At 36.8% G+C, this 18547-nt stretch overlaps 1 protein-coding gene across 1 annotated transcript in view; it reads left to right on the top strand.

Annotated features, from left to right (window-relative positions):
- The window catches only part of KIF6 (kinesin family member 6), a 173181-nt gene that overhangs the window by 139163 nt on the left and 15471 nt on the right, over positions 1–18547 (top strand). The window contains 3 exon segments of the mRNA XM_074925875.1: positions 1927–1977; positions 17275–17359; positions 18355–18490. Of these exon segments, the coding sequence (XP_074781976.1) occupies positions 1927–1977; positions 17275–17359; positions 18355–18490 (272 nt within the window).

Genomic DNA, 18547 nt, shown 5'->3' with positions numbered 1-18547 from the left:
GCATTGGCTTTTGCAGCTCACAGTGCTTAAGAAAGGGACTTTCTGAGCCCTTACACGAAAATAAATGTATAGATGGCTTTCTGAGGCATCTAAATTAATGGTAATCCAGTAAGATGAATCTCAAGATTACTACAAATTGTTTCATAACTCTCTCATGGCTCAATATTGAGTGAGTACCATCACCCTGTGTGATACAGTACAATAGAATACAAGGATCTAAATATCTAGAATAGTAAAAAGCAATTTGAGGGAAAAAATGGGATGTTTAATCACATTTCACTGAATATTGACATCAGCTGAGTTGCTTTATAAAGCTTTCAAAGCACAAGTAGCATGAGTGTTGATCATTTAACTGGACTTTAAAATTTATTAATCAAGGGATCTTTGTCTATAGTTACAGAAATCAGTAGCTTGCTTGACTGAACGACTTTTTTGGTTGAATGTTAGTACAGCTCAGATGAAGGATTTATTTGGTACAGCTGGGGTAGGTGAATTAGTTCTTTCACTTAACATGTTTCTTGGTAGCTGAAGACTTTTCTTAATTTCACAGATAACTTTAAGTACAGAAGAATTCATTGGTTTAAATAGAAATAATTGAAAAGAGTAAAATTTCCCATGCAGAAAAATAAGAACCTGCAGTATCTTATCAACAAGGAGTAGGTAGGGTATCTTGTTTTGTTTTGTTGTTTAAAAATATTCAAAACAACATAATTTGGCTGTTATACTACAGTGTATTGCATATTATACCTTTTCTACAATGATACTAAATACTTAAGAACTATTCTTATAACTCCCAAATAAGTTTAATTTCTCATGGTTCTTTGGTGATCATAGAACAGTCTAATGCTCATGACCTGTGAGTTTAAATGGTTTTCCACATGCTTCAGTTAAACATTTGGCAGCTTTTAATGATTTAATTTGCCCTGATTAGCTTACTCTAGAAGTCTTCACTTGTAAGCAAAAGGATATTTTTAATTCAGAATGTATGCTAATGTAATATACACAATCACAGGTCTGGGGAAAACAGTGATTTCTGCATGGATTTTTTTTTCTTTCACTGGTATCCAGATGTACAGTTTAGTAAAGATTGTCAATGAGTTGCTGCTTAGAAATCATTTTAATTTGAAAATTTGAAAGGCATAATCCCATCCTCCCTCAGAACACATATACTGATGAAATTGCACATTTAGGATTGTGTTTTTCCTTTACTGGTTCCACTAATATCTATGAATAATGGCTTCCCATGTGGTAATCTAATTATGGGTTGAAATAATTGGTGAACTGGAACACTGTCATAGATCAAGGAGGAAATTAATAACAGAAGGGTAAAGGTGAATTATATGGGTCATGGGAGCCTAACTAGGAATAATGAGATAATGAAATAAAAGAAAAATTTTGATTGAAGACCAATGACATCTACATAGTGAGTTCTGTTGAGTAGTAGAACTTGCAGAAGCTCTAGCACATGGGATATTTAAAACTGAGCTGGATGAACAGGAAAAAATGGACTGCAGGGAACCAGTTCTTCACTGCCAAAGAGGTGGACTGGATGACCTAATATCTCATTTCCACTGCTAGCGCCTCTAAGTCTGTTTGAATGAGTACTTGGAATTCTGTATGTCTTCTAGCCTCACTTGGACTTCTTTTGTATCTAGCAACAGGAGATCATTATCCTGTGAAAGTGCTTGACAGTAAATAGCTTCATTTTCAGTCTTTCTTACTAGACAAAGTTAAATCTTAGGATATGCAGAGCCAAATTGTGCCTACTTGTTTACTTGCAATAGTGAGAAGGAAAGAGCTCAGAAAACTATTTGTCCTATGGATCACAAAAAAATCCCCAGCAGCACAGGAGTTTTCAAATGGTGGTAAATTCTTTGATTTTTGACATTTTGAATTCTGACTATTCTCATTTTGTGTCTTTTACAGACCATCTGAAAGGCAAGATAACACAGAGGCACATTCAGAGGGCGGCTCTAGGTAAGAGTAAAACATTTCAGATACAATAGGATGCTATGGGGGCAACAAGCTCTCTCCCAGGGCTGAATCAGCTTGTGAGGCAGGTTTTATTTTCTATGACAGTTTTTGCCACAATATTTCTACAATAGTCCATACCATAAAGAACACGGACTCAGTGAACTTTGGCAGAGATTTGGCTCAAAAGGCATCTGATTTTATGTGTGGTGAGAAAAATAGTGCAAAAGTCTTATAGGTTTGGGGGTTTGGTACTGGCTTGCTTTCTTTTCAGGGTGACAAAAGTGAGAACAGAGACATCTAAGCTCTCCTCATTCTTAGGTGTTTTTTTTTCTTTCCGATGACTCTAACTTGAATTCCCATTGATTTGTCCTGAGAATAAGCTTCTGGCCGTGTTGCCACAATCTGTCTAACATCCTTTTTAATTTTTCTCATTCCAAGAGGGACTGAAGGCATATACAGGTCATTTCTTTTGCATCTAGTTATAGAAGTTGAGAAGTTATTTCTTGCAGTTTCTGTTGACACAGCTGTGAAGCTAAAAGTGTCTGTGTAAGTTGTTCACATAAGTGTAAAGTCATCCAAATTTGGTTTAAGATGCTTTAAACTGACTCCACTGACTTTGTACAGAAACAGCCTATGAGTGTTCATATGAGAATTCCACTTTTGGGACAGTAAACTTCAGCTAAAATGTGACAGAAAACTGCTGGGGCAATAACAGTTCAAGACCCTCTCACTTAGATCCATAGAAGATTCCCAAAATCTGACTTCATGGACCTTCTTCACATAAAAGTTGGAGCTAACTCAGACCAGATTGCAGTTGATGGTTTTATTTCTATGTATATACATAACACAGGGAACAATACTTGCCTCTTAATAAGAGAGAAGAAATTTGGGGGCTTTCTTTTCTCCCCAAATCAAGGAAAATAAGTTACTGCAGATTAGCAAAATAGTTTTCCCTTTCTCTTTTTAATTTAGCCATGCATCTCAGCTTTGTTAATGATGTTATTTTATACCCTTATCCTTTTTTATTTAATAATCAGCACTGAAAATTAATGCTGTCCATATCAATAAAGCCCAGGAGTTAAACTGTATATTTTGATCATTATGAGAAGGGGAAATGGAGCTGCTGACCTCTTCTCCTTGGCATCCAGCAGTAAAACACATGGGAATGGTTCAAAGCTTCATCAGGGGAGGTTCAGACTTGATATTGGGCAATGTTTCTTTACCAAGAAGATGGTCAAACACTGGAACCAGCTTCCTAGAGAGGTGGTCAATGTCCCATGCCTGACAGTGTTTAAGAAGCATTTGAACAATGCCCTTAGTAATATGCTTTAACTTTTGGTCAGCCCTGAAGTGGTCAGGCAGTTGGACTAGATGATCATTGTAGGTCCTCTCCAACTGTTCTGTTCTGTTCTGTTCTGTTCTGTTCTGTTCTGTTCTGTTCTATTCTATTCTCTGAAATTCAATCTAAAGGTGGTATCTTCAGTATAACATGGAATTCTTTCTTTAATTCACTCCAGGTTTTAATACTGTCTATTTACTAATTTCATGCCACTAAGAAGTTATGTCAAGATGACTAATAGCAATGCTGTTTATGAGAACTCTTTATTCAGTGTTCCAAAAAATGAAGTGATGTATTCTGACTGTATGTTTCAATCTGCATGATAACATCTGGAATTGTAAACTCTTTTCTTACTACATAAAAAATTGTGTTGTAAATTCTGTTTTCAAAAACTAACCAGATTTTCATAAAATAGGTAAGCATAATTTTTTCAGACAATTTTAGACATTCACATTTCCATGTCCTTACATTCACATTGCAAATATTCTATTACTATTCCACAACATAGCAAGCAACCGGTATGTTTTTGCCTTTTGTTTTGAGCATTGCTATCTGCTTATCATCACTAAGTCTGGACTGCACAAATTATTTTCCAGACTTTTTTTTCCCCTTTCGTTATTCTTTTAAATACTCTGGTGTTTTGACAATATTTATTCTATGAGTTGGGGAGTATATTTGCCTGCCTGCCTTTTTGGATGAATGTTCTTCCAAGGAGTAACAGGTGTTAAGTCTCCCAGGATCTTCTTGATGACCAGAATGTCATCAAGATATTTTTAAATGAAAACTGCATGGTAAAATGTCTAATTAAGAGTCTGTTGAAATCCCAACATGAAATAAAACACACCATTGTTTCAATTAGAAACTCAGTTAACATCTTCCAGCTGCCTCTTTTTTTTTCTTCACTTAAAGCATTTTATGGTTAAAACTCTTCAATAAGCTATTCTAGTTGGTTTTTAAACAGTGTAGATCTGTTTCCCTCATGGCTGTGCTTAAGATGTGGATTTCTTATTGAAGGAAAACTCCACTACTTAGCCCATTGTTCTTAGCTATCTCTTTTAAAACACCACATGCTGGGAGTTAACAAAGGACACAAATAGATGGGAGGTTTCATTGGAGGCTTCTTTGGATGTTTCAAGGGAGTGCTCTATATTTTTCAGTACACAACCAGAAACATAGAATACTTAGTGTAAAATTGCAAGGATTCACTCTCAGTGTGACTTTCATCTTTATTAATCATAAGAATACCTTATTATGCAAATAATTTCTTTTAATTCAGTCAGATCTTTCAGAGTAACACACTTAACTGCATTTTTAGGCAGGATTTAAAATTCCTTTCGCATGCTTAACTGCATTTTTTAGGCAGTATTTAAAATTAAATAACGTGCACACTGTTGAAGTATTGACAGAACAAAAACACTGGGTCACCAGTGTGCTGGAGGGAAAAGATGGAAGAGTGGAAAGAAAAGCTTTCCCTGAGGTTTACAGTGTCATAGAAGAAAAGTACATGTTTTATATAATTTTAATGAAGCGTTATCTTAAACAAGCATTATCTTTAAACTAGCATTTATGTAAAATACAGGACCTGATTCTTCATTGTCTTATTCCAGTTTTGCATTGATAGAACATCATTACCAACAATCAGGCTAATGTAATATTATTCACCAGCACTGGGGAAAGGCTGAATCCTAAATTGGGCCTGCATGATGACATAGGAAATCCTATGACATATTGTAATGGGTAGATGCTTCTATAGGGATGCTGTCATGCTAGTAAAGGCATGTTTTGTGCAATAACTTCCCATAATAGAAGCAACTGTACTGAGACTTGCACAGTTTTGCCTATTCAACTACATCTTGAGTAGAATCTTCTGTTGGGTCAGCTCTGGAAGTTACGGAGGACCCTTGAACATACTCCTGACAGATCTGTCCATACTAGCAGAAATGTTTAGTAGATCTACAAGTCCCCCAGGCTGTTCAGTCAGCTTCAAACAGATCCTAACAAAGCTTCATACACAGAAGGATTATTCATTATGTGCCATCTGAAACATGTCTTCTAAATTAATATGAACTGTAATGTCTGTGGGCCAGTGGTGCAGCATCTTCAGCACAGCATGCCCCTCATTATCAATAACTGCAGTTACTTTATCAGTTTAGTTCAAATGCAGTTTGGCAGCTTTCCATTTCAAATATTTTTCTTATTCTTCTTGTTCTCTTTGAGCCTCCCTTCTCTTTTTATGCAAGTTTCAAAATCTGGGCTATTAGCAACCTATCAGTTATTTTGAGATTCTTCTGAAAACATCAAGAGATGGCAAAACCCTTCTGCTTATGGGGAGGTTTGTTGGGACAAAATTAATCTCTCTCTTTCTGTCCAACTCCATTGTCTCTGTAGAGCTATTTGAAAAGGAAAAAAATACATCCAATCTAACATGGAAAAAAATGTTAAATATGGGTCTTTGTAAGGAATCTGCTTCCTTTGTATGGATTTCAGCATTAAGACCCAGTTTTATCAACATTATTTAAAAAAACCCATTGTTTTCCTAGGTTTTGTAACTTGGATTTTAGAAATAAGATTTTATATTTCTGCTATTATTCAAAGAGCTGTTCCCAAGTTCTTTCTTGAGCAAACTTCCTGTGAAAAAGCCTATTCCTCATAAAAAATAAAGTGATTAGGTGAGTCAGAAATAATAGATATATTTGAATCCCCAGAAATGCATACCAGCATTTGATTTAGTGTGGCAAATGCCTAAGAGCAAGGATTTTGGCATGTTATTTTTATATTTGGATTTGTAACACATATTTAAGCAAAAATAGGGAGCTTTCTCCTTATCTTTATTCCCTCTATAGCTTTGCCTACATCCTCTTTTCCTACATTTTCAAAGTTACATACCTGTTCTAAAGATATTAGTATCAACTTATGCCCTTGTTCTTGCTGTGCTATGTGTTTCTTTACAGTGTGTTTCATTCTGCTTCTTCACCTTTCCTTGATTAGAAGTGAAAGAACGGCATAAAGAATACATACAAGAATAAATCAGGTGCTGTATAATACATCAGGGTACTACTGAAGGAATAATCCAGTGTTAGGAGAGGATTTCAAAGAAACTATTCCTCCAATTCACTGGTCTGTGGTGCTCCAAGTAGCTGCCACTACCATATATCCTATATCTGATGGGATGCAAATATGTTGTCTGACACATTTGTGTGTATCTGAAGAGGTAGAATTAGGAACTGCTGCTCCCACCTGTCCAGAGTGAGATATCATGGAATTACAGAACGATTTGTGTTGGGAAGGGACTTTAAAGATCATCTAGTCCAACCTTCCTGCCACAGTCAGAGACATCTTTCCCTACATCAGGTTGCTCAAAGCCCCATCCAACCTCACCTTGAACCCTTCCAGTATAGCCCATGCCACTCTAAAAGCTGGGCCACCATGGTTTATAACTGATGTGGATATAAGGTATGTTTAGGAAGTGTATGAATGTTCTCTCTGCAACCACTGCCGCATCTTACAGACATGCATATCATTAATTAGTCTAATAATTAATGTATGTCTTGAAGTCATCTGCTGTGATCTGTGTGAATGGAAAGCACATAGCACTTCCAAACTGGTGGTTTGCATCAGAGTTAATCTCTTATTTAAATAAATCCATATTTAAATAAAATGAGCTCAGTTTCTTTCCCTGCTTTACATCTTGTAACTGAGATGACATTTAACTTTGTTCATATGAAGCAGGAGAATCTTGATCTGTACTAATGCCACAAAATTAAGAGACCCAAGTGTTTTCAATCACAAAATGACAGCAGCTGAGGAAAGTGGCAGTCTGTATTTTCCTCATACGAATCCAACACAGTCCATGGAGAATAATAGATGGCCTGGTTTAAGACCATCATTCCTGATGCTGAAAAGTGTCTTATGTATGGGCTGCATAAAGCACTTTAGAGAAATAATCTGTTCAAAGTCCAGAATTTTAAGATTTTTTTTTTTTTTACAAGAGGTAAAGCAACATGTCCCCAGCGCTGCTAGACATCCAAGGGCGCTTCCTCTAAAACCACGTAGGTGGGTTCATGTATTTCCAGCATGTAAAATATGCTACTTTTAGCCAAACAAAAAAACTCACAGCGTAGTCAGTTTGCAATGGCCTCAGAATAAGGAAGAGATTCCTCTTAGAAATTCGTAATTTTGATATGCACAATGTTTCTGTGTGTTATGTTCTTCTATACATTTGTGGTTGAAATGTCAAGCAACAAACGTTTTTGTAAAAGTTCCCTGTTCTTGTCCATGCAGGCCACTGATTTTATTCCTAGGGTGACCTCTAGTGGTACCAAGGCCACTCTTTTTAGTGATGGCTTTCATTTCTTCAGTCCTATTTCAAAGGAAAAAATATCTGAAATGCTTTGCATTAAGGTTTATTTTTGGAATTCTGAGACTGACAGGAAGCTGGTAAGATTGTGCTTGTCAAAGAGGATGATGTTTTTTTACTATTGATAAGACAAAGATATCAACAGCAAAACAGGCTGAAAATTCAGAAACCAGTGCCTTTTTTCATTTTTTAAAGTAAGAGTTTTACTCTGACAAAGATAAAGATATTTCTGAATTTCCTTTGTGCAATTGTTGTAACATATGAAGTGTTTTTAGAAATATTTACCAAATCAGCTTTTAAGCAAATGCTTGAAATATCAACAGACAATTAATTTTGAAAATATCTATAAGTAGTTACACAAGGTAAGTAGATTAGAGGATCTTTATAGCTTCTTGTTACTGCAGTGTATCTAAGTCACTGTAGTTATTCCAGATTTGTCCTGGAATAATAAAAATAATAAAAATAATAAAAATCATAGCACTTAGCCTGTGGTAACTGTGAAGTTACACACCACAACAAACTTAATCTCTTGGGTTTACATGATATTTTGTGCTTCAAGTCAGCACAGTATATGACTAAACGCTGAGCTCCTGAAGAGCTTTTGTATTTTTGTAGGTATCAAGTTCTTCTGTAAAGATGATCACAATCAGGTAAAAGAACAACCGTGGATTCAAAGCAGCAGATAGACAAGCAGCAATGATTCCCTTATGGCAGTACTTGAGGTTTCTTAGGTAGTATGTTTTGTGTTTCTCCCAGTATTATGTAGGAATTATGTTTAAAACTGTAGGAGTATGTTCTAATAAGAAGACATTCCTGTCCCTTCAGGCCTCAAGACCACACAGACCTTTCTTTTCATAGCTTCTCTTCAGCCTTTCTAGGGTGTTTTGTAGTTCTATTTTTTGCTATATTTTTTCTGTTACTTCTTTTAGCAGGCTTTACTAGGTGCAATGCTAAATTCTAGAGGCAGCCATAAGTTTTTCCTTTCGTTGTGTCTTCAAGAAAGAGAATACTGCATCTTTACTGGAAATCTTTGCAAATATGTTCTCCTGAACTGTTAGAGAAAATTCTGAGATTATTCATGTGTTCCTATTAAGCTTCCCATGTGACCCACTCAACTTCAGCTTATCAGATCTCAAAAAAGAGCAAAGGCATCTTTGGATCAAGTGATATTTTTATTAGGAGTCATGAACTTGTAGCACAGCTATCCAGTTCTCAGTTTTATTGACACTGACTTCAGCATTTCACTGTTGTTGGAACAGCTTGCTGTCTCTGTAAGCTTTCTTGCAATAAGTATTTCTTCTGAAATACTGCAAAGTTCAGTGTGAATTGCATTATTATATAGAGACTCCTTCTGATGACTAGCAAGTAAGCAAGACAGAATCTGGAGATGAAGATCTCAGTTCTCTAATTTGGTCTACTAAAATTAAGATATTAGGAAAAAGATGCTGTTAAGATAGTTACACATTGAAAGAGGACATCAGAGAAGTTTCCAGGATCTTCATCCTTGGAGTTTTTCACGACATGTCTGGACAACCTAGTCTGATTCAGTTTTCACCCAACTTGGAGCAGTACATTGGACCATGCAGCTTTGCAAGGTCCCTTCCAACCAGAATAATTCTGTAATTTTAAGACAGGACTTGAGGTGGAGTGGGCAAAAAATAAATTTGGCTTTATGCACACAGCCTACTGATTCTAGGCCTAAGCTTGTTTGCTTTAGCTTCAGTATACCTCAGAGTAGCCTCTCTCTATTGGCTCTAAAAAGCTGGTAGAATAACTAAGAGTAATATGCAGTTTAAGGTGCTGCAAACTGCTTTCTTCTGGCCATGTCCAGTGGATGTGTTGGGCAGTTTGACTAATTTTGTATCAGTCAGGGTTTCCTCTGCGAGGGCTCTTTGTAATAAACAAAAGTTCTGTTATCTAATGAACTGTGAACAACAAATAGAGCTCTCTCACATCTGTATTTGCTTTGATTTGTTCAAGGTAAAGGTCAGACCTAGAACAGCAATTTCCATCTGACCATGTAAAGAACAGGACAAGGAGTGAATGAGAAATACCATGGCTAATGTGATATCCAGTGTTTCAGAACAAGCTGCAAATCTGGTGAAAATCTTCCATTTTACATTTTCCCCAAATGGCTAAAAGAAGTTAATTCACTACTTCTTTGCTAAAAATGTTTTGCATGTTTAAGATCAAAGAAAATAATGACTTGGAACAAGTCGTTACTAACAATATCCAAAAAAATGTGCAGAGGTTGGATATACTTCTCCAGATAAGAATCTTGTGGATAAGTTGTAACTGTTTCTGGATATGTCAGGATAGTCTCTTCTCAGTATACAGTGCAGTGTAATTCAGCCAGCAGCTACCAGAGCATTGAGCTCAATGTCCTTTCCTTCACAGGTCATAGGAAAGGGCTCTCTGAGTTATGAGAAATGCCTAAATAATACCCATATATTTCTTGCACTTTCTTAAGCTGGTGGCCCAGCACAGAGAGCCTGCAGTTGTTCTGCAGCTACAGCCAATGGGTATGTGTGTGGGAGGGTCAGCAAAAGTGTAGCACTCAATGTGGGATATGAGTGGGCCCAGCAGGGACAGAGGGTCCCACAAACATGATCTGGTCCCCTCAACCGACCAAGCTGTATATGGCCCTGACCTAGCACATGTGCTAGAACACTGAACAACATCAACATTCCTGCTGACATGAAATCCTATGACTGTGGCTTCAGAAATTTTTCGGAAAACTTGTACATCATACCAACATTTAGAAAAGCATTCAGGAAACTCTTTTAGAGGGCTAATGGAGTAGCCAGGTGAGAGAGTGTAAAAACAAAACTTCTGTAGTACTTTGGTCTTTATTGTATACTTAACTGAGGTGGAATCTTAGCACATATCTCTGCTATTTGCAGAGAAAAAAAGATCTGTAATAGAGGTCCTCAGGCCCAACACCTTTTGTCTCATTTAGGGCAAGGTTTAAACTAAATACTGTACAGGGCAAGCCCATGCTCATAATATATTGATTTCACCAACAATGATGCATTTTTCCTTTCTGTTTTCCATCAACTCTTTTTCTCCCTTGCAGATGAAAGGTCTTTTACTAATACCTTGTAGCAGAAAGATCAAAGTTGTTAAGCTGATACTGTCAGATACATTTGTTTGGTTAGTACTCACCTCTTGAATCAAGTACAAAACCTCTTTTATTGTCTAACTTGAAGTGACACATCAGTTGCATGACACATCTGTACCTATAAACAGCTGAAACAGAAGCAGTTAAGTATAAAACATGGATGCTTATTTTTCCTTAATATTCTTTCAAATGACATTGCTATAAATTAGTGTACAGTCCAAAATAAATGCTTTTGTACGGGTAAAACACTCATTGTTTTTAGAAAACATTACACCTTTTTAATTGATCCCATAGTTGCTGTGTGCATTGTATTCCTAAATGTGACCTGCAAGCACAGGATTTACTGTGCATGCCCATCTATATTGCTAATGCACAGTAAGTCTGGCACTTCTCAGAACTGAGAACTGTACATCTGCTTATATGAGAATCCCCAGCAAGAAATATGGATGCACTAAGTTTCAGTATCTCTTCTGTGCTCTGTGGCACTCAGTGTGACTGCGCCTTTAGCACCCTTAGGTATTTCTTATTCTCAGTAAAGTTGTGCTATATTATTCTCAGTCAAGTTCTTATCTTGACCAGGCATTGCTTTACAAAAGTTACAGTGCTGTCTGATTGCAACTGTGGTCTCCACATTTGTGGCAGTGTATTCCTAATGTCTCAGCTCCACGATAAGCAACCAGTTTCAGAATTTTCAAGAAGAGCATGACAAAACTTAGCAAAGAGGTTTTTTCTGTGAAAGCTCTTGGATATTGTAGAAATGAATGCTAACGAAGCCTCAAAACATGGATGATAAACCACATCCCTTCTTGGGAGGCAGAAAAAGATAATTCAGATATCAGGTATGGTTTTATCTAATATTATGAACAAGATAAATGATGCAACAATAATCTCATGTAATCAAATGGTAAAATGTATTTACTAAGTGTAGGCAAGAATTTGAGCTAGTAGGGGTTTCCTGACTAAGACCCAGCTATGTTCCACTAGATCACTGGTGTGTATGAAACATATTAAACTTGAAGCCACCTTTTTATATTTTTTTTCACTATATTGTACTTGTATATTTGGAAATCGGCAGAGAACTTTTAGCCACAATTGTTTCAGAAACTTTCAGGGCTTGAGAGCCACTGATGTGAAGGCAACACCTTCTGTTTCATAAGCCATGTATTTTCAGGAGCAAATATACAGATGACTTGTTTCAAAGAGAAACTTGAGGGAACTGAACTGTGAGTCTGTACTTAGGCAAAATAGCTCATAGAGACTGGAAAAAATAGCTCCACTTTCCAGGTGTGCATTGGAAGTCAGTTAGTTTGAGCCAATATTAAGCCAGTAAAACAATAACCAATACAATGATACAAAGAAAAGCAGCATACTGATGGACCATTTTACTAAATTCAGTGATTAAAATAAAAATTAAAATCAACAAAATACACATACCCTTAATCCCACCCACATGCACTAACTTGTAAAGTGCTGAAAATAGGACAGTTTGTTTCCATGTATGCTCATGACCAACAGGCTAAAATTTTAAAAAATTTATTACATCAGGATTAGGGGTAAATTGCTCTAAAACCCACAATATCAACTCTTCCAGACATTAGGGTATTTTTGTTTTCTGCTGAGTTTCATTGTGCATACCCATCTTTGCTTTTGTATAAGGTATGCATATGGTGCATGGTGACAAACATAGGCTGACATGGCCCGGGGGACAAATAAGAAAGAAGAAGGGAAGAATTTCTTGTAAGCTGATCCTGAATAACGATGGATGGGTAATTCTTTTTAAAAAAAACAAATGACAGCATATGTTTCAATTTCAAAGCACTAAAGCCTGAGTTTGTCAAAAACTGCAAAGCTGATAAATAAAGCAGTAAAAACATTAACTGGATACTGAAGTCAATTCTAAATTTGGTTACTTCAAGTAACTATAAATTTAATCAGATAAACACAAGACTATTCAGAGAAAAAATAAAAAACTTTAACTGTGAAAGTACAGCTGGAGGGCAGGGCACACTGTTATTTGAGGCACAAGACAATAAATCCCTAGGAGTTTGACTTTTAGGATACACTCAGGTCGAGAAATATATGAGCACCCCAGAGAGTATAAAGTTTAGGGTCACAGAGAGTTTCTCGCAAAATTTCTGACTGTAGACAAGAATCTGCCAGAGTATTTCAAGTTGTTGCCAGCTTGCAGTAAACTATGGTGATAACCCTTGGTATCTCATGCTAGAAATAGTGTTTTTCATCCATGCTTGCCATACGGCTTTAAAAGAGTGATCTAGTAAACAGGTGCTATCATTTGTTTCTGGTACTGTGTGATGTGGTGATGTGGAAAGTGGTGTAAAATTTACCGCTTCCTGTGCTCCAAAATTGTCCCTTTCATTAGAATAAAATCATTATATCTTAAAATGCCTCTTACAATCTTTATGAAAAAAAAAAAAAATCTTTACAACATGAACTTTATGATATGAAAAAACACAAGTCTTTATGATATGAGCTGAGTTTCAACTCATGCAGAGCTCACCTTCCTCTCTAAGCAGACAGCTGGTATCAATTGTGTCCTGTGCCTCACTTTATCAAGCGGGTTGTATCTGAAGACGAAACAAAAACAACTACTCTGAAGATAAATATAAAAGTTGGTAGCTATTTCGCTATCCAGTGCAGCACTGTCAAAATCTCTTCTTTACATCGTGTGACTCAGTACTCTTAACAAAAGACTTCACAACATAGTATTCATAAGTTTTGCCACTCGGCAGTATGTACAATTACACTAATGTACAGGAACTAATACTCCTTATGAGTACATTGCTGACTTATGCTAAAATAACTCTGTTGTATGGAATTGGATGGAGATATGCCAACAGAAACCCCCTAGTATATACAGAGGCAATGTTTTCCTAAACATGCATGTCATACCTCCCCTGCACCCCCGAATCCTGGGTCTGCATTATCCAGGATCAAATTGCACCAACTGCATTTGTTTCCCAGGAGGTCACTGGGCCACTAGAAGCGCATGTGATATTGCACATCAGCTGAATGGCTCATCTCAGTTGATGCACTTAAAACATAGACCTAGACTGTACAACGAAGTTTCATATGACATACTGTCAATCAGTTAATTAAAAGTCAACCATGAATGAACAAAGCAGATACCTCTTTGTGTTGTTCTGTGCAGCTGCAGAAACGATATCTGATAGTTAATATTTCAGCAGTAGGACCTCTGCACTTCTTAATGTATTGCAAATTTTTTTAATGTAATGGACAAAGGTTGGTCTTCTGAATTTTCAGGTTTTCATAACTTACATGCACTTTGTATATATATGGTTAATACATAGATAAAATGATTTGATGTTTTAATTAATTTCTGTTTCTGCATGTGCAGGCAGATATATACAATAAAAGGATACTTTTTAGAGGAATAAAAACCTGTAGTGAAAAGAAAGTATTTCTTCTTAGGTATCTATCTTAAATTTGTGAGTTAATATTATGTTGTCTATATTTTACTGTATATTCACTCAGTTGCCCCTCTCATGTTATTTTAAAATAACTGCACCTGCATACTGAAGAATACTAACATTAGACATGAGTTACAATGAGCCAGTAACCTCTGCCTTAGCTTCCTAGCTTCAGCTGTAGCTGAAATTGCCTGTGCTGATCAGAGGAGAGGGGTGTCAGGCAGCAGCAGGAGCCCAGGGGCAGAAAGAGGCCACTGCAGGATTCAGGAAAGGTGAAGGGGAGAGGGGAGACAAGAAGTAGCGGGGAATGAGAGGGCAGAAGCAGAAGCAAACAGAAGGGTTGAAATACACTCCACCAGACCACAGATCTCTTTTGCCTGGAACATCAGGAAAGATCCATATGCCCATCTGTATATATATTACAGTAGACAGATTCAAAAAGTTCTAGTCTTTAGAGCATGATACTCAATTCACAAGCACATTGTTGCAATGAGCAGGCATTACAAAAAGCTGAAATGGAGACTGCAACAACATGGGAAAAGACACTGGAGAACTTACAAAGCAGTGACCAAGTAGTCATGTCCCAGATTTGACTTAACCACTGGACTTCACCTGACACAATGATCAGATCTCTTCCACTTTTGTGACTGGAACACAGTGATGGATTTCTAAGTTTTAGCCACTTACTTGATGAAATATCCCATGCTGTTCTTGCTGCTGGGGCCCCACGAGCATGCAGTGTACACATCTCCTTCCATTCTGTACATACATGAAACTTCGTGCTTTTCACCTTACCCACAGCTGTGTTTCTTGCTTTCATCACCAGCATATTGCTAGAGATAATGGGTGTAGCTGTATTCAGGGTTGAGGATGCTGTGGCCTCTGTATGATAGAGGTACTTGTCTCATATAAAAGTATTATTATTTCTGAAGGTAACTTGCAACCAAATAATACCTTCTACAGCATGTAATCAGAAGCAGAAAAACATATTTTTTGGTGTTTTTATATATAAGTGACAAAATTCTACAGAAGTTTGGCAGCCCTTTCAGAGCTAGTGCAAAAATATTTTTCCAAGTACCAGCAATCAGGGAAGGAAAGCTGCAATGTTGTGCCTTGCATCGCTCTGTAATGACTAGCAGAGTTTGGTGATGTTTTCATGTAGGGAAGTCCTCACTTCAAAAACAGCATTAACATTTTAAGATGTTGCTGTCTTCCACTCTGTATTATTTCCCTTTATTATAAGGAGCTAGAGCTGCTACTTCCTGAACCCAGACGCCATAACAGATTGTGCAGATAGGTCAAATGCACTTCAGTTTGCCCAGGAAGAGTCCCCTTTAACCACTGCTGAAGATTGCCCAAGCTAAATCTGACTGGCTTTGCATGGAAACAGAGTAAGGATGCTCACATGATCTGTGGGCATGGCTTGGTTGGGAGGCAGTAACTCCCTAAATAGTTTCAGTTTGTTCCAGAAAAGCACATTTCTTTCAAGCCTGGATGCTGTGTATTCATGAAGGTCAGAACAAGCGTGAAGCCTCAGCAGCTGTGCAGTGTCTCCCCACAAGTTCCCTGTGTAGCTTTGCAATTTCCCACATTATGCCTTCTCCTGAGGATGAAGTCTGACAAATCAGGAAATCCTGATCCCCTATAATCATTGAAAGGTTTACTGCTTTCCTTAAAGGTTCTGGCATGATCATGATGTCCTTCTTATTATCCATTGTGTTTGGGTATAACTTGTTATACAATGCCACTGTTGTAGCATCTGCTCTGCCATGATGTTTGTAACTCCTAGCTTGCATATTCCCTTTAACATTCCAAGCAGGTTATTTTTTAATCTTTTGAGGATACCTTCTCCACCACAAATGTCTACCCCTATCCTTCTTTTGTAATCTGCACATCCAATAAAGCCTTTTGATGTATGAAATGAGAATTGTGCATGGGCTTTTTCCACCTTGGCCTCCTGTATTAACATGCTTGACCTAAGTAATCTACATGAAATAAAATGCTTTTCAGCTTCATCTGTATCAAGCTACAGGGTGCTGCAACAAAAGATTAATGGTTTCAGCTGGCGTGCTGACAGGAGGAAAGGGGTCATTACTGCCCTCTTGTTCCAGACAGAATTCCTCTCCTTGAAGAGAGAGTACACTCCTCAGGCCTCGTAACAGGTTGATGTAGAGTTTATTTTCTTGGCAGAAATAATAGTCAGAATGGAAACTTGCATGCATTGTACAGCAAATCTTTTCTTTCATTTTCCTTCAGTCGAAAGGTTAAACATGTTTTCTTGGAACCTTAAACTATTCTCATTCATCCTGGAAATAAACGGTTGTTATACGAGTAGGCAACTTTATATTTCCTTTCACTGCTGCATATATAACCCATGATGAAAAGACTGTTTTGCCATCTCTCAGAATAAGCATATTGTGTATTGCATGCTAACTAGCTCTGCTATAGGATAGGGAAGTCCTAAACTGCTTTCTTAGGTTAACTTAGTCTACTCAATGTATTTCCTAAGTTCTTTACCTCAAAAAATTTCTCACATAGTTTCAAGACATTTTCCCTATTTATAATAATTGTCTGAATTTATTGCTTGACAAAGTTAATTTCTCCTTCAGGGTTTGTCTTTTACTCTTCTTTCAGTTACTCTATTTCCAGGCATCAGCATGGTGTATCTTCTTTTCACAACAACTTTGCTGTCCTGGTCTTGAATTTATAGCCAAAACTGGCAGGTTGAATGCATCTAGTAGGGTTTATGACAAAGATGAACTTTTAAATCTCACTTTTATTCATATCTAAAATGAATATTCCAGTCTTTACTGAAAAAAAAATTAAAAGCACCTTAATTCAAAACACCAGTTATTGACTGTCTTTTATACTAAGGCCTAAATAAGGAATTTGAAGAAGCATTTCCAGAGGAGAGAAACAGTTAATGACCCCCATTTCTTTACCTATCTCTTAAAAAATAGTTTTTACTTTAATTAAAAGTTGCTTCTTTTGACATCTTCTGGTCATTGCTTACATCTGGTCATTTCTTCTATAGCTGTTTCCAGTCCTTCTGAAGAGCTAAATACATTTGATCCAGTAGAAGAGAAACTTCGAACACAAATTGAAGAAGAAAAAAAAAGGTATTACTTCTGCCTCAAACTTCTGCCATCCTTCAGAAGATAAATTATACTGATAGTATATTCCGATTACAATTCTGCACACCCAGCTACCCTCAGGGTTTTCTCTGACATTTTTAAAATGTCAGCTTTGTGGTTCACTAATAGTTTTTAAATATGTGTAGATGCTGTTGGTTTGTCTGTAAGATGCCACAGTTCATGAGAGAGAAAAAATTATGTTTCGGCTAATGGCCAAAATTAAATTAAAATCTTTAATGTCTTCCCTAAGCATTAGTGTTAGAAACTTGTTTGAATCCAAATGTATTGTGAACTTTTTTGGTAGATTCAGAAATGTCCTGCCTTCCTTGACCTAAGGAAAACCTTTAAGGTGTGCAGGATTGACTAAGTGTAAATAATATGCAGAATATGCATTAGTTAACCAATCCTTGCTCTAATGTTGATTTAGCCAGGAGGATAAAAGAAAATAGATGCAAGGATATCAGTTCTAAGTAATTTGCTAGCACTTATGTTATGTGCAATCTGTGAGGAAACTTCTGGCTATTTCATACTACTGATAAATCTTCAGCTATATGTTAGCTAAGAGCCCTCCTTAATGAAGCTTCCATCTGAAAGGGGAAGCAGTCTCAGCTCCTCTCTGAATCCCCGCTCTGGCAACTAGTTGTTTATTAAGGGTAACATGCTGAGAAATCAAAATAAATAATTGACATATTTGATTGAACCTGCAATTTAATTGTTAATCAATATTGATCCATTGAATTTCACGGATTTCTTTAGTGAAATAAAAGCTTTGTGGGATAAGTTTCTTGTACTTATTGTTCAGTGAAGCTCTTATAAACTATGAGATGTCTCTTGCTACCACCACTCTGTCTCTGCTCCCTGCATCTCTGATTGTTATATATCCTTTCGTAGTTTAAATCTGTAACTGTTCTAGGTAGTATAAAGCTTTTTTCAGATATGTGCTGGAAGATCTGTAATACACTTTCTCCATCTCATATTAGTTATAAAACAATGTTCAATCGCTTGAAAGAGCTAAAGGTAGAGATTGAGCACCTGCAGCTTCTTATGGAAAAAGTCATGGTGAAACTGCAAAAAGACTTTGAAATCTGGTGGTCTGAAGAGGCAATAAATCTACAGGTATGAAATTACTTCATATTTCTTCCATTTTCATGTAAATGTAACATCATGAAATTA

This window comes from Athene noctua, chromosome 1, assembly GCF_965140245.1.
Source record: "Athene noctua chromosome 1, bAthNoc1.hap1.1, whole genome shotgun sequence".
Lineage (NCBI taxonomy): Eukaryota > Metazoa > Chordata > Aves > Strigiformes > Strigidae > Athene > Athene noctua.
This window is presented reverse-complemented; position numbering and strand designations above follow the sequence as displayed.